This window comes from Gopherus evgoodei, chromosome 6 (genome assembly GCF_007399415.2).
Source record: "Gopherus evgoodei ecotype Sinaloan lineage chromosome 6, rGopEvg1_v1.p, whole genome shotgun sequence".
NCBI lineage: Eukaryota > Metazoa > Chordata > Testudines > Testudinidae > Gopherus > Gopherus evgoodei.
The window spans coordinates 109138182-109154482 of record NC_044327.1 but is presented as its reverse complement, the minus strand read 5'-3'; the positions used below and the strand labels follow the sequence as shown (position 1 = coordinate 109154482).

The window sequence follows — 16301 nt, the reverse complement described above, 5'->3', positions numbered from 1 at the left end:
AAAAGTACCCTCCACTGCAGTAACTGCATCCTCTGATTTGCTGCCTGATTTTACAAAATAATCTGTCAATTTTGTTGATGAGCTCTCTCCACAAACTGCTTTTTTATGCTTCTCTGAGTCCACATGAGTTTGTAAATCATTAGCACCTTTATTTTTCACAGGGACATAAGTACCAAGTTTATATACCAAGCACTCAACTTCCCATTCTTCTCTACCACTTCGACAACACAGGAATTTCATCTCTAGTTCTGCAGTGAATTTACACTTTCGTTTTGGCATTGTGTTTGAGGGTAGTAAGAAAGAGCTCTTGAGGAAACACTAACGTGCACGGTACAAACTCAGAAAGGAGACTGAAACTGTCGACGTTGCACTATCACCACTATGGAAAAATGATCATACTTGTCTGGAACCATAGGGCTAAGAGTCAACTTTCCCTGGTGCACCATTCACCACGCACCATTCACTTCACTGCAGAGTGTCACACTCACGCTGTGGCAGTTACCCTCTTTGGACAGGACTTTCACAAATGAGTAACCGCTCTTCATTGGCATCTCTGTTTGGCATAGCTCCCAAATGGCCTATCTTTTCATTGAGTTCAGCATCATGTAGCTCAGGCTGCTCTGCGAACACAGGAAACTGTCACTTTGTGAGGCCTGCTAGTCTTGCCCCAGAAAATAGAAGTGATTAAAAATAACCACTTATGCTGTGCCCAAGTTTGAGACATGGTTGGGCCCAGCTGCATCTTAGGAGTCTCTCCTTCAGCTTGAGATGTCTGTGTAATGCAGGGGAAACCCTCCACAGCTGAAGGTCTAAAGCAGTCATGGGTACTGTGTGGGATGGTCACAGAAAGGGTTAAACATCCTGAAAAATAAATAACCCTCAAGATATATGGGAAGATAATGTTTGCGGTTTTGTGTATTTATATGTATATGAGTTTGATTAACAATGTAATCAACGGTCCCTGTCTATGTTGTATTCTGTTAATGCAGAGAGCAAAAAAGCATCTTGGCATTTAAATGAATTGTAAACACATGGGATCTTGGTATTCATCTCACGTTGAAATATACTGTGAATAGTGGAGGAACAAGGAAATTGCCTTTTGTTAATTCATATAGCTAAGTATTGGTGATGGTCCTCCTTCAAAGTCATGCTAATTACCTTTTGAACTCCAACTTGTCAAAAGACATGAAAAGATCCTTGGGTTCTGATTCTGTCATCTTAGATCTGCTTAAGCTTCATTGGGGGAAGTTTGAGTTGCAAGACTGAGGTTCCAGTTATGCTGGTATGCCCTGAATATGATATTTGGGCATGGGACCATAACCCATGAACTATTTCTGAAAGAACTCTTTGCATCTACAAAGTTCACCATCTCTGCTATGAATCTGACCCTCAATGACTTGAACTCATGTCTGTACCATATTCTCTCTTGCTTTTGTTTTTTAATAAATTTTAGTTTTGTTAATAAGAATTGGCTGTAGTGTGTATTTGGGTAAGATCTGGAACATTCAATAGCCTAGGAGGTAATGTGTCCGATCCTTTGGAATCAGTAGAACCTTTTCTTTTATATAATGAAATAAGATTTTCAGAAATCATCATATTTGACTTAAGTACCTGGATGGAGGCCCGAGGCTGGATCACTTTAAGGGAACTGTGTTGTTGACTTCTGAGTAACCAGTAAGGTAATAAAGACGCTGTTTTATACTGGCTTGATAAATCTAAGTCTTGGAATACCCACCAGCTTTTGGGGGATTGTCTGCCCCATTCTTTGCAGTTCACCCTAATTGAGTAACCACAGCTGGTCACAGATGCATTACAAACATTTGCAACAGGTTTATTTGAGGCAACAGAGATGATCTTATCTGTCTGGTAACCAAGTGCTTGCACTCCTTACGTCTGTGGCACCTGAGACACTCTCAAAGCTTCCAATGTGTCTAAGGCCTTGTCTACACTACGCGTTTATACCGATTTTAGCAGCGTTAAACCGATTTAATGCTGCACCCATCCACACAACAAGGCCCTTTATATTGATATAAGGTCTCTTTAAACCGGTTTCTGTACTCCTCCTCGATGAGAGGAGTAGCGCTGAAATCGGTATTACCATATCGGATTAGGATTAGTGTATCGCAAATCAACGGTATTGGCCCCCCGGGCGGCATCCCACAGTGCACCATTGTGACCGCTCTGGAAAGCGATCTGAACTCGGATGCACTGGCCAGGTAGACAGGAAAAGCCCTGTGAACTTTTGAATTTCATTTCCTGTTTGCCCAGCGTGGAGCTCTGATCAGCACGGGTGGCGATGCAGTCCCAAATCCAAAAAGAGCTCCAGCATGGGCCCTACGGGAGATACTGGATCTGATCGCTGTATGGGGAGACAAATCTGTTCTATCAGAGCTCTATTACAGAAGACAAAATGCCAAAGCATTTAAAAAAAATCTCCAGACTATGATACAGAGTCCACAGCACAGTGCTGTGTGACAAGCGTAACGGAAAGCCAAAGAATCAAATGGATGCTCATGGAGGAAAAGGTCGGACTGAGGACTCCAGCTATCCCATAGTCCCTGCAGTCTCCGAAAAGCATTTGAATTCTTGGCTGAGCTCCCAATGCCTGTAGGGTCAAACACATTTTCCGGGGTGGTTCAAGGTATATCTCGTCAATTTACTTCCCCTCCCTCCCATGAAAGAAAAGGGAAAAAAATCGTTTCTTGACTTTTTTCAATGTCACCGTATGTCTGCTGCATGCTATTGGTAGACACGGTGCTGGGGAACTGAACAGTAGCGTCCTCTCCCCTCTCTTCCCCGGTGGCAGACGGTACAGTGCAGTAGGACTGGCAGCCGTCCTTGTCATCAGCCTGTGAGTGCTCCTGGCTGGCCTCAGGTGAGGTCAGCCATGGGCACCTCTGTAAATATAGGAATGACTTCCAGTTATTCCCGGCAGATGGTACAGAACAGCTGGTAACCGTCCTCATCATAGCAACTGGGGGCTGAACTCCATCAACCCTCCCCCCACCTTTCACGTGTAAAGAAAAGATTCTGTACTGCCTGGACTATCATAGCAGCGGGATGCTGGGCTCCTCTCCCCCCACCCCTTTAATGTCCTGCCTGGACTATCATAGCAGCTGAAGGCTGCCTCCCCCTCATTTTATCTCACTAAAAAGTCAGTGTTTCTTATTCCTGCATTCTTTATTACTTCATCACACAAATGGGGGGACCCTGCAACGGTAGCCCAGAAGGGAAGCAACGGCTGGGCTTGTTGCAGGGGCACCCCCTAGATTGTCTGCCGTTGCTTTCACGGAGGAAGGAATGAATGACAACATTTACCCAGAATCACCTGCGACACTGTTTTTGCACCATCATGCATTGGGGTCTCAACCCAGAATTCCAATGGGCGGGGGTGACTGCGGGAACTATGGGATAGCTACGGGATAGATACCCACATTGCAACGCTCCAGAAATGGACGCTAGCCTTGGGCCATGGATGCACACCACCGAATTAATGTGCTTAGTGTGGCCGCGTGCGCTCGACTTTATACAATCTGTTTTACAAAACCAGTTTATGTAAAATCGGAATAATCCCGTAGTGTAGACGTACCCTAAGTTAGCATGCCAAAGTCTTCATTTTGGACACTTGGACGAGCATGTGGGCTCTTAAATACTAGCTGGAGCCTACAGCTTTGGAACTCAGTACCCTAATTTCTTGAACTGGCAGGAAATATCTTAAGTCAACATTATTATTTTCTGAGAGAGTTTTGAGAACTACACTAGCAGATAGAGCCTCCCTAATTTTTACACATCATGTATCCATCTACTAATTACCCTTCCACCTGCTTTCTCTTCCTGTTTAGAAACTTCCCATAATGTCTGACTGTGACCTAGGCACACCTGTATTCACATGCTACTGCAGCATTTGTACAAAATAGGCCTAGTAAGGTATCATATGAAAGCTAACACCACTGGATAATGTCATTGTAAAATGCATGTGCTAATGCTAGATGTGAAGTTGTGAAATCCCTCTGTAATGTTACTAGTGTAAGTATAGAACATGGTAAAAACTAGACAGACTAGCCTAGGTCAAGGTGATAAACAGGTTCATCTTAGACAAAGGAATGTGGGTTTATCTCAGCTTAATTATTAGCAGTAAAAAGCCATCAAGCTAAACCAGCAGAGGTTATCCTGATTCTGAACTCCAGACAGAGAATTAACCTGGCTCCAGCCCCCGGACACAGGAGACTGAATCGGAGGGGGGGAGGAGGGGAGGGAGGTGCTTCTTGACCTTTAAGACAAAACAACTCCTTTAGAGATACAAGGAACAGAGAGACTCCATGTTTATCCTTCACCTTGGGAGACAAGGAAATCCAGCCATTTGATCTCTGTGAGGTGCCCTCGCCAGCAAAAGCCTGGAGACTGTGGGTGAAAGAAAACATCTTGAACAAAGACTATCTTGCTAGATTGTTTTAGACTTTTAGATGCATGTTTTCACTCTTATTTGCTTGCAGCCATCTCTACCTTTATCCCTTTTTACTTGGTGTCATTGATCATGTTCTTCTATCACTAGACTTGTTTTGCTTTCATTATAAGTCATCAGTGTTGTGTACATTCAGTAAAGTGTGCACTTCTGGACAGCGAAGAGGTTAGAGTGTTTTACTGTTTCTGTAAAAGCAGCAAGCCTAACACTTTCCCTGTTGAGGGTCCAGTGAGAGGGACTGGTCCCTGCACTAGGATGATTTTTAGGGTGAATCTGGGGCTGGACGGGCACTAAAGTCAGCCTGCAAGGAGCAACCAGGTTGGGGAAAGACAGGATGAGGCTTGTGGGCTGCTGGCAGTCTGTTGGGGTCAGAGCTCTGGCCCAAAGCTGCACAGCTATAAGATATCCAGGGTTTCCAGGCAAACAGTGGCTGAACCCCTTGCAAGTCTACGTGAACCCCAGAACATCACACTGACATATTCATGCCTTTGGCTTCAGTTAACATTTTTTTCCCCTAGGGGTCAGATGCAATAATCTCTCCCAGCAGTTAGGTTGGAAATCTGTCATAAAACTAATTGCCTATATGATTTAGTGTTTTCTAAGGCCTTGCAACTAATTTTAAACGAGTCTTGAAATGTCAGTGTGTGACAGGAGTTTCTTTAGGAGCTTGTTTCTAAACTTCATAATACAGTAGGCACAACGGAGCACCTCTCTAGCCCAGTGGAGCAGGAAACCAGAAATGTCAATTGAACTGATATAATCATAGAATATCAGGGTTGGAAGGGACCTCAGGAGATCATCTAATCTAACCCCCTGCTCAAAGCAGGACAAATCCCTGGTTTTGTTTTTTTTTAACCCTAGTTCTCTAAATGGCTCCCTCAAGGATTGAATTTACAACCCTGGGTTTAGCAGGCCAATGCTCAAACCACTGACCTATCCCCCCCAAGCCACATAACAAGGGAGCACATTGCCATGAGATCAGTAGCAGATTTATTAAACACTCCAGGCCAAATTCTGTCATCATTTACACTGGTGTAAAGCTGAAGTAATTCAGTTTACACCAAACAAAAACACTTGACACTCTCAGTTAAAAAAAATACATAAGCAAAGAATGTTCAAACCTATAATCGAGTAAGAAAATATATTTATTTAATTCTATGGCAATACTATGGCAAAACTGTTAAATACATGCATATTTTTAAACAGACATAAGCAATATGTCAAGAGTTACACAGCCAAGCAAACTAGCTCAAAATGTATGCAAAAAGTTGGAATATTAGCATTAGGTTAGTTATACATGTAGCTTACCATATTGTCATGTCTCCCAACATGACGTCACGCTTTTCTTTCCAAGCATGCATTTGTTTAGATGCTCATCCAGTAAAACTGTCTGCTAATACATTTTCTTGAATCAACATTTTGTTTACCTGGTGTGTTTTAACTTTATTTCGTAAAGTGCCTTGTGATTATTCTGTTTTAATTGTGAAGAAAATGTTTTAAATACATAGCAGATTTGGAAATGTATGCCAATTTCAGCAGAAAACCGTAGTGGTAAAATTTCTAAATTAGAAATAATATAAAGGGAAGAGTGTTAAATTGACTCTTTTTCACCTTCATTTATTCTCAGAACTAACTTTATACTTTACAATTTGAAATTAGTGGACAATGCTTTTATTAGTGTTATAAACAGATTCCATTGAAATACATGTAAAAAACATAAAACATTTCTAAACAAAATATTTAGGCTGTAAAAAAATATGGTATAAAACAGAGACCTAAAATATCTATTAAACCCATTCACAGTATGTGTTTTCAAACAACAGCATTTTAGTACAAGACAATTTCTTTCTCATCACCTGGAGGATTCTACCAGAACCTCTAATGTGTGCACCACCATAGGATAAAGTTAAGAATTGCAATTACATTGCATTCTGGTGGGATTTTAGGCAAGATCTGAATTGAAATAGTCAAAACTGAAAGTCGACCTGCTTTGCAAGCATTCTAGGAGCTCTATTAAATGTAGTACTACACATCCTCATTCACTTTTTACTATTATTAAAGAGATACTGCCAGATTAAAAATGTATTCTTAAAAATTCATTCTTACTTATGTTACAAACGCTTGAATAATCTAAAGCAAAAGAAAGCCCTTTGCTAATTTAATTTGATTTTTCACTAAACGGATTACTTTTTAAATTTTTGAGTTTGAACAATGAAAATAAATTAGCAACTTTCCTTTATAGTCCATTTCTAATCAATTACACTCTTCAGTTCTCATGCCTTAGTGAAATGCTGCAATATAAGTTGCAAATGTTTGTTTTAAAAAAAAAAATTGTTTCAATTAGAATTATTTAAATCATGAAAATATTTCTGTTGGTGTTAGCTTTTTTTCTTACTACACAGACCCTAACTCTGCCAAATTTTACCTAGCAGTATCTCCTTAAGTGGCATATGATAAAAAGGAGCCTGTGAAATAATTTAGGCTTAAAATTTAGTCTGCCAAGGTTTGAAACTCATGTGGATATTCATCTCCCTTCTGCAGAGAAATTATCTACCATTTTATGGGCAAAACTATTGTTACACCTGCTGGGACAATTTCTAAGGCTGCAAAACATCACTCCTGCTAGCCTAATTTGATACTTGTTTGCCTAACATGAAAAAGGAACCACAGACACTGGCTATGTTAGAAACACTGGGGAAAATCCAGTGTTAGACAAATGGAAATAAAAAAATGAAGAAAGGAACTATTTTCCAGCTGCTATGAGGACATTTAAAAAATAACAGACGGGCCCAAGCTTCAGGATGTGGAACTGGATCTTTAAACACACCAAAGTTTGGAGCTGTATCTGGGTTTGGATTTCAAAAACTCCGAAATCTGAATGTGTTTGGATTTGGGGTTTTTGTTCCTCTCTAAAGAGCTGAGAGATATAGAAACAAAAACTACAGCAGCCTAAAGAACAATTGCTGACAGCATCCATTTAAACATTAGTTGCACAAGTCAATATTTTACATGCAACAACATGAACCACAATGTAACCATGTTGTGGGAAGTGCAGGTAGTATTCCCCTTTCTAGCATTTTAGAAAATGTTCCACCTCTAATACATCATATGCCAGAGTAGGGCTCTCTGCTAAGATGTCCTGGGAATTTCAAGATGATTTATTCTACAATATGGAAGTACAATATAAGTACAAGTATATATTTGCATAAATAATTTAGGACCTTTAAAAAATTAGAAATGATATTAAAACCATCTGAACTAAAGCTCTCATTAAATTCCTCTCCTTTGGAACTGAGAATACTGTTTTATTTACACGAGAAGCTAGGACATGCTAGCTATTTATTATAGTAAAACACAGCACAGCTATCCATTTGAGTCTTCCAGTCTAATCAATATTCACGTTTTTCCTTTATATTTCCAATATACATTTGAATAATAGTCACATCTATTACTGTAGTGTATTTAATATGTAATAATTAAATTGATTTAAAATATTGCACTGGTGATCTTGTTACATTTCTCTCTGGAGTATCTTGTCCCCTCCCATGTTTACAATTTCCTTTGATTCTGCAATTACTCTCCCTCTCTGAGCAATTTCACATTCAACTGAACTTGGGTCAGAGGGACCACATTATACAAACCTGCATCAAATGGCTACAAGGCCCAAACTTGCCTTGCTTAGGTGAACTTAGTTCAGAGGCCTGTATTTTCCTCTTCAGAGTAACCCAGGTTTCTATTTCAGAGGGAAAGAAGTACCCTATCCCACTCCCCTGTGAAACTAACACCCTCATCCCCCATGTACAGCAAAGGATACATCTACACTTTGCCCTGGAGGTAAGATTCTCAGCTCAAGGAGACATTAGCCAGCAAAAGTATTTTGAGCTAGGAAATACACTGCTAGCTCAAAGTGCAGACACATTGTAAGAAAGGAATATGCTGAATCTGCCAATTGACTTCAATCTGAGCAACAATATTGCAAGCTGTTTCTGCCAGGTGTGGTGCTCATTACTGTATGTAGTCCCATTACTTCAATGGACTAGTTACCATAGTGAGGCCTACATGGCAGTGAATGTTTGCAGGATCAGGTCCTAAACCTGCATATGCAGAGAACTTGTGGCAGAGGAAAAAATTCACTATCTGTAACATTAGCTTACTACATTTGATGGTATATTAACCAGCTTTCTGAGGTATATCATATATAGGCTATTCAAATTTACAACCCTAATTAAAATGTCATATCAGTCCCCATGTATCAGTCAATACAACACAAATAATGAACACAGACTAGAGAGTACACACAAATAAATCAAATGCTACTGATGCTCAGTAATGGAGAGAATACAAAAATTCTTTTCACAAAACAAAATCCTACAAACCTGACATGGCTCAAAATGAAAAAGCAGCAGCATAAATTATTTGCTCCAGAATTAAATCGCCTGACATTTAAAAATCAAAACAAGAACACATTAACATCTCTTAGGTGCCTGAACAGCGTTAAAACTGAAAAACTAGCCGCGATCTAAAACAGAGTGATAGTGTGCATTGACAGAATCCCTTATTATTAAATTCAACTCCCTTTTGGAAGTAAAATTTATTCCTCCACTCCCCCACTTTAAAATACATCTCTACAGGTTTTTAATAAATCCAAAGGCTAAGATATAAAAAAGAGAAATGTGTTGCAAAATTTTCTATTATATGAGAGGCTTTTTCAGAAACAGGGAAAACAAGCCTACCTTAACAAAGGGATTTCATGGGGAAACTACACAGCATCAATTAAGGAGCCTAATTTCATTTGAAACATTTGGCTTTCTCCTTACAACTCCCATTAATGTTTATGGAAGTTAAACAGCACCATGCATAGAGCGTAACCTTGGTATGGAAGACCAGTTACGCCCCTACTTTTTTCTTTAAGATTCTTCAGTGATTAGTGTACATTTGCACAGGTTTGGAAAGAAATTCAATCACTGAACAATATTAGTCATTCAATCCTATTTTACCCTTTCAGACCCAAAGGTTGGCTGACATCTTCACTAATTTGTTATGCCTCTTCCTGGAGATTTTACTGGTGTTTGCACTAATTGAAAATGACAATCTTTACTTTAACATCAAGCATCTGAAGTAGCTTTCAAAGTACTCCACTGTATCTGGGAACTAGCACATAACTGAATTGTACTGCTAGCCAGGCCTAGATTGTTATGAAGACAGCTTGTAACAATTTAACACACTGTATAAGATATACGCACATACAACATATAGACACACATCTGTCTGTCTCACCTACTAGTCTCATCCCCATTACAGTGGCATAATGTGAAGGGGTATTCAAGCCCTTGCATTGAAAATAGGAATTCTTGGCCATAAACCCCAAGATCAGGAAGTGCCCCAGAAAGCCAGTGCAAGGGATGTAACTAACTCACATTTTTTAAAAGTAAAGTAGCACAGCTGGTGAAAGAAGAAATACCTGCACTTTACTTGAGTGTCTAGGTCACAATGCAGAATGCCCTTACCTTAAGAAAATAAAGTGCTCCCTCATCACTCAGAAATCAAATTTCAAATATTGTTGCCTTTACTGTCAATAAATGGTGAAACACACAGTATAACCTGAGAGCAGGTATAGTATACTGCATCTGTCATGGGCTTAACTGATCTTCTATTCTGGGCAAATCCAATTAAATATTTTGTTTCCAATTGTATAAGAGAAACAAAAATGGGACAGTTATCTAAGTACTGGAGATTACCAAATGCTATATCCAGGTAAATGAAGTAAAAGAAATGTAATATAATGGTACTCTGCATAGATAAAAACTTAAGATTTGTCTTTGCATAAATATTTATCTTAGCAAATAAAACTATACATTTCCCATGGAATCAAATTAATCTGCATTATATATCTGCAATGTACAGCTGAAATAATTTTGTTCAAAGTTTAATGAAAATAGTAAAGTCTATGCAGCGCAAAGTGTGGCGCTTGCTTGTAATGTTGAAACCTCTATTTGCAAAGGGCTTTTTGCCACTGTTAAAATCCATTTTGAAGATTAAGATATGAAGTTCAGGTCATGGAAGACCTTGGGGCATGTACTTGCATTTCTTAACAAAATTTGTGTGGCAGCGAGAAGAGTTTGAGTAAGGCCACCACCAGAGTTTCTTCCAATTTGTATTCCCAATTGTGGAGTTTCTCATTTAGCTACCGTGTCTAGGAAGTGAGTTACTTGTAGTTATGTATAGAAATCCCAAGAAAAAATTTAATTTAATTCTGAGCAGTTCAAAAGTCAACTGCATTATGACTTGGGATAAATAAAAATCTCCAAGGATCTACTGTCCTTTGACAGCCCATCCTTTGAAGTTACGTTCTTCACATCCTGAAAGAAAACCTGGTACCCTGCACACATCTGGGAAGTCAATGAGAATTCTGATAACAGACCAAGGTATGGAATTGCTTTTTTCTCCACATTTGCAGAGTGGTCCGAAGGACAGGATGTTCTCTGATTTCCTGATGGAGCAATGTGCCTTCACCATAAATCAGATTTGAAGAGGTTAATACCCTCTTTTGTCTTCTGCCTTTCAAGCCTCACCAAGCTGATCATCAGTATCCTTTTATGTCACATAAAAATCAATGCCTGATCCATCCAGTGTTTTCTGGTGGAAGAGAGGATAGGGAACACTTGGAGAAGGACATTCATTTTTATCCAAGAGACTCAGCCAAACATAGATCATGGTAAGTTATGCCACTTCTGAAGTATAAAGAAGAGTGGGTGCAGATACAGAATCTTAGTATTTATTGCTGTGATCAGGTTTAAGGTAATTTTCGTCTGATGGGTGGCCAGATCACAGTTCCACATGCAGTGGATGTGTTTGGTTTTGGAGACCTGTCTTCCTGATCTGCTCTGACTACATTAGAGCTGGGGTCTGATACCAAATTCAGCAGGACTGGTTGTCTCAGTGCTCGGTTTAGAAAGCTATTTCTGCAAATTAATTATTTGAGGAGCCACAAATTAATGCTTGAAATCAAGACCTAAAAAGGATTTAGCTAAGAGCTTAAGGGCACACTGTTTTACTTCAATGTGGTATCACATGACCCTCCATTTTTTTTCGTAACAATTGGAAACAGATTTAAGTTATAAAGCATTTAAAAAACAAAGTCAATGAAGTAATGGCTTGGTTCTTGTGATGCATCTGTCACAATCTAAATGTTTATACATTAAGTATTACAATTAGAGCTGTTTATAGCAGGTTTATGTGACACAGGTGTGAAAGCAGAAATACTCAAAGATGATGATTTTTAACATTTCTTTAAACCACACACAAACGCTAATCTTGCCATAGAGCATTACATCGGGTGACCAGTGCTGAGGAGTAGCTATTAAAACCCATTAGTGGCATTAGCTTACCTTGGATCCCCTTTGCCTGAAAGGAAATTCCATCTTATGTTTCCACCTAGGATTTGGAAAAAGTGCTCTGTTTGGTGGATAATGTTTCTGGGGTTTAACCACAGAGAGTCTTCCTGGCTGGTGGGGACTATTACAGATAAAGACCAACCTTTCTCACTGGTGGAGCAAATCTGCCTGGGCAGCTAGTGCTACTAAATGCAATCTATGGAACAGTCTCTAAATGCAACCAACAGCTGTTGAAGAATGAGACTAATCACTTGGGTGGCCTGTTCACGGCACTTTAGTTCTAGACTAATAATGGTCTAAACTAGTCTTTCTAGAAGAAAAAGATGCTTAACCTCTTTGAGGTAGCAGATCTGGAGCTGCAGCTTTAAAATACAAAACACATTAGTGCAATATGTTAGGAAATACTACCTCCTTAACCAAAAGAGACAAAATATAGTGTTTTAAGGTTAAAAAAATTAATGCTGAAGTTTAAACATTTTGCAGTTCTTGTGAGGTTTAAATCAGTGTTACACTCATTTTCCACATTTGTACCCCTGAGTCAGATATTGAATACACATTGTACAGTAGGTACAGAAACTAGTGTTCTGGTTATCAAACAACAAACATGAATAGCCATTGTTTAAAGTGTTAAATGATTATGATATTTTTCCCATGGGACTTTAACTATGCACAGATTAAAGTGCTAATTTCAATGTCTACGTAACAGATTTAATTAACTACCAATCTAAGCATGTAATTTCCAACTGTTAGACTGAAAGTTTACCTACCGCCATCACCCTCATCTAGACAGTCTGTAAACTGATTTGGATTTAGTTATTCTGAATATTCATTATAATCACCAGTTAACAACAGAAGTAGAACACCTTTCGAAGTAACAAGTTGTATGAGATCACATTGATCTCGAAACACAACTTGAAAGCAGACAGAGTTCTTTGACAAGGATTACGAGGAGATCTAACCTCAAAACCCCTATATCTTCGTAGTGTAATAATTGTGTTTCTATAACTTTGAATTTTTAGCCTGTATTAAAATGGAACATTAACACTTTAACTTAAATGTGGTAACATTCAGCTCACACAAAAAAAAACCAAAACCCTGCTGACTGTCTCCAAGGATAACCCATGCTGATATGACAACACTAGGAACAAGAACTTACTGAATGGCAGGTTCAGATTGAAATGACAATTACCATGATTGTTAATCATTTGGTTTGTTCTGAAAAAAATGTGTAAAGGACCACCCTGTGTTATTAGGGGTGGGAGAGTCTTCATAATCCTTTGGGGGGATCAAAAACTGTCGAGAATTAATGGAGCATGGACTTCCAAAAGATCCATTTTCATTGTTGCTTTGAATTGATACAGGAGAGTCTGGAGAGTCTAACTTCCAGACATTAGTGTTTGCTTGAGGTCTGTAGCCCGCAGTTTTATCTAAGTCCTCTTCTGTGGGTGCATGACTCTCCATTTTCATAGTATTAATTGGCAGTTGCATTTGTGGCTTATAGCCTGCTGTAGTGACAAAGTTAATTTCGGGCTCTTCCTCTGGATTAACTTGAGGCTGATACATTGATTGAATGTCAATATAAATGACTTGAGAAGATCCCACAGGTTCATCTATTGGTGGACTAGAGATCTCCTCGTCAATGATCGGTGGGCAGTATGACACCACCACGTGGCTTCCTGTTCCTGGGTCAGACCCATCTTCAGGAAGCTCACTATCTGCTACAGGGGATATAATTTCTGTGTCTTCTATTTTAAGGACTGTGGATCGTGTTTCCACCACTTCCACACTATTCGGGGTACAAGGGTTCATTTCCAATGTTTTAAGAGCTGTGTTCCCCTAAAAAAAGCCACAAGAAAAGCAGGAAAGTGAGGATAATGCAAATGAATTGGATATTAAGAAAACATAATACTATTTTAGTTGATATAGACAGTACAGTAACTCCTCACTTAAAGTCGTTCCGGTTAACACTGTTACATTGCTGATCTATTAGGGAACATGCTCATTTAAAGTTGCACAATGCAACGTTGCTTGGCAGCTGCCTGCTTTGTCTACTGCTTGCAGGAAGAGCAGCCCATTGGAGCTAGCTGGTGGGGGCTTGGAACCAGGGTGGGCTGGCAGCCCCCCATTAGCCCCCCGTTCTCCTAAGTTCCCTGTGTGGCAGCTGCCCAGCAGGCTATCAGTTGCTAGCAGTTCAGCTGTCCCTCTCCCCGCTGCCATGTGCTGCTCCTGCCCTCTGCCTTGGAGCTGCTCCCAGGAGCCAACTGCTTGCTGGGGGGGGTAGGGGATAATGTCAGGGTATTCCCATCCTGCCTTCTCCTGCACCCCACTTATCCTATTTCCAAAGCATAGGGGGCGGAGGGACACACAACAGGGCTCAGGACGGAGGGAGCTTGCTGATCTATTTAAAAAGGCAGTGTACTTAGAGTGGGGTCAGCGTACTTAAATGGGCAATGCGCATCTCTCTCTCTCTCACACACACAGTGTGTCTCTCTGTCTCTGTCTGCCATGCTGTCTCCCCTCCCTCCATTTGTGCTGCCTTGTAGTGTGAGGCCACATTAACAACAATGGGTTAACCCTTGAGGGCTCAGCCGATTGCTAGTTCATCATTTAGCAGTGAAGCATTCCCTGGGAAATACCCCACCCTCTGACTTCACCTCAACCAAGCTTCTCAATTATCACTGATGTGTATCAGTATTAAATTGTTTAAAACTTATACTCTGTGTGTGAGTGTGTGTGTGCATGTGCACGCTTGTGTGTGTGTGTGTGTGTGTATATATATATATATACACACACACACACACACACACACACACACGCACACACGTGCATACTATAGTCTTTTATCTGGTGAAAAAAATTTCCCTGGAACCTAACCCCCCCTATTTACATTAATTCTTATGGGGAAATTGGATTTGATTAACATTGTTTCGCATAAAGTCCCATTTTTCAGAAACATAACTACAACATTAAGTGAGAAGTTACTGTATATTGTACTGTAGTTTGCTTAGTTAAATTGAGAGACGTATCACCATCTATACATTGCAACAGAGCAATTGTTAACTGTTTAAAAAACTATTCAACGTATTCAACTATTCAGCTCCCCCGCTTCCCCATATATCTATTTGTATATTTGATGTTCAGTTCATTTTAAAATATTTTAGCAAGTTCAACTTCAAAAGTATTCATGAATTTTGCCAAAATATATTTCTAATATAAAGCCAGCCACTATTTGCCTTTTATCTTTCTTATGTAATCTACTCTGAAAGCATTAGTTTGACTTTCCATTTACTTCCAATTACAAACTGTGAGTAGTGGGCATGGAGGGGAGCTGGCGAGAATGCCATACCCTCACTTCGCACTGCTGCCAATGCAAGGAGGAAGGAAATTAACAGTTGGGGATAAGCTAGATCATATCATCACTTCTACTGACTTTTGGGACGTATCTTCTTGATGCAACTGTACATTTTAGATCAGTGCCTCTCGCTCCCCTCCTTAACAGTAATAGAATGTGTTCTCACCCCCCCCGCTACCCCTCACACCAGGAGCGGAGTTGCAGCCAGGACTGGTGCCTGGGCTGGAGAAGAGCTGGGGGAAGAGCAGGGCTGGGTGGTGCTCCCTCCCCACTTCCTTCCAGGGGCTGGCCCGGGCGCTACGGTTTGGGGACCACTGTTTTAGATGCTTAAAAATGTAATTAAAATGAAGGTTACCTCACATATATTCTTCTGAAATTGCAATGCCTTACTGTTTTCAGGATTTGGAATGTCAGGGTAGAACGTTTCTTTAATCCTTTATAGAGAAAAGTTAAGTAATTTTCAAAATTACAAGCAAAGGTTCAGCATGTCAAAATAAGAACACAAGAAAAACAGTCACGATGTTACTATCAGGTCGTAATCCTCAACACAGAGTATAAACTTTAACTGTTCAAATTTTTCACTTTACACAGTTGTGCTTTAGGCTGCATGTAAAGAAAAATGTACACATTCTTCTGATGCTTCCACTGGAGTTTCAGGTTTCTGAAAGCTTGAAGATGGACTGTAAATTGATCGTGGGCAGATCATAAATTAAATGTATGCCTAATTCTCCACATTTTAATTCGAGTTCTACTACACCTGACTTTGCACGCAGCCTCAGGCGGAGGAGAAGAGCACTGGACAATGAGCAGAAGATTTGGGTTCTTCTGGCTCTGTCACTGACTCACTGTGGGACATTGTGGCCAAATCGCTACTTCTCTGGGCCTCCCTTCCTTCCTTCCTATCCCTTCCAATTATAAATGGGAATACCACCCACCCTCACCCAAAAGTCTTGTGTAAAGCCCACTGAAATCCTCAGGTGTTTGGGGAAACATGACAGGGGGTACCAGGCCTTTTAAAGCTCCTTGCAGGAGCCGTGAAGGTGAGTCCTCCAGGCCTGCCTAGAAAGGCTTCAGGGAAGTAACCAATCAGAGC

At 40.1% G+C, this 16301-nt stretch overlaps 1 protein-coding gene and 1 long non-coding RNA gene across 6 annotated transcripts in view; one reads left to right on the top strand and one right to left on the bottom strand.

The window, feature by feature from the left end:
- The window catches only part of LOC115653276, a 54827-nt gene that overhangs the window by 973 nt on the left and 37553 nt on the right, over positions 1-16301 (top strand). Inside the window, exon 2 of the long non-coding RNA XR_004000895.1 lies at positions 10920-11177. This is a non-coding gene — a long non-coding RNA (uncharacterized LOC115653276). The remainder of the gene's footprint in view (positions 1-10919; positions 11178-16301) is intronic.
- The window catches only part of LIFR (LIF receptor subunit alpha), a 95257-nt gene continuing 84545 nt past the window's right edge, over positions 5590-16301 (bottom strand). For all 5 annotated transcript variants that reach the window (XM_030566269.1, XM_030566271.1, XM_030566270.1 and 2 more), the window contains 2 exons: positions 15564-15642; positions 5590-13692 (listed from right to left, as the gene is read on the bottom strand). In XM_030566269.1, coding sequence (XP_030422129.1) covers positions 13054-13692; positions 15564-15642 — 718 coding nt within the window. In that variant the 3' untranslated portion in view covers positions 5590-13053. The remainder of the gene's footprint in view (positions 13693-15563; positions 15643-16301) is intronic.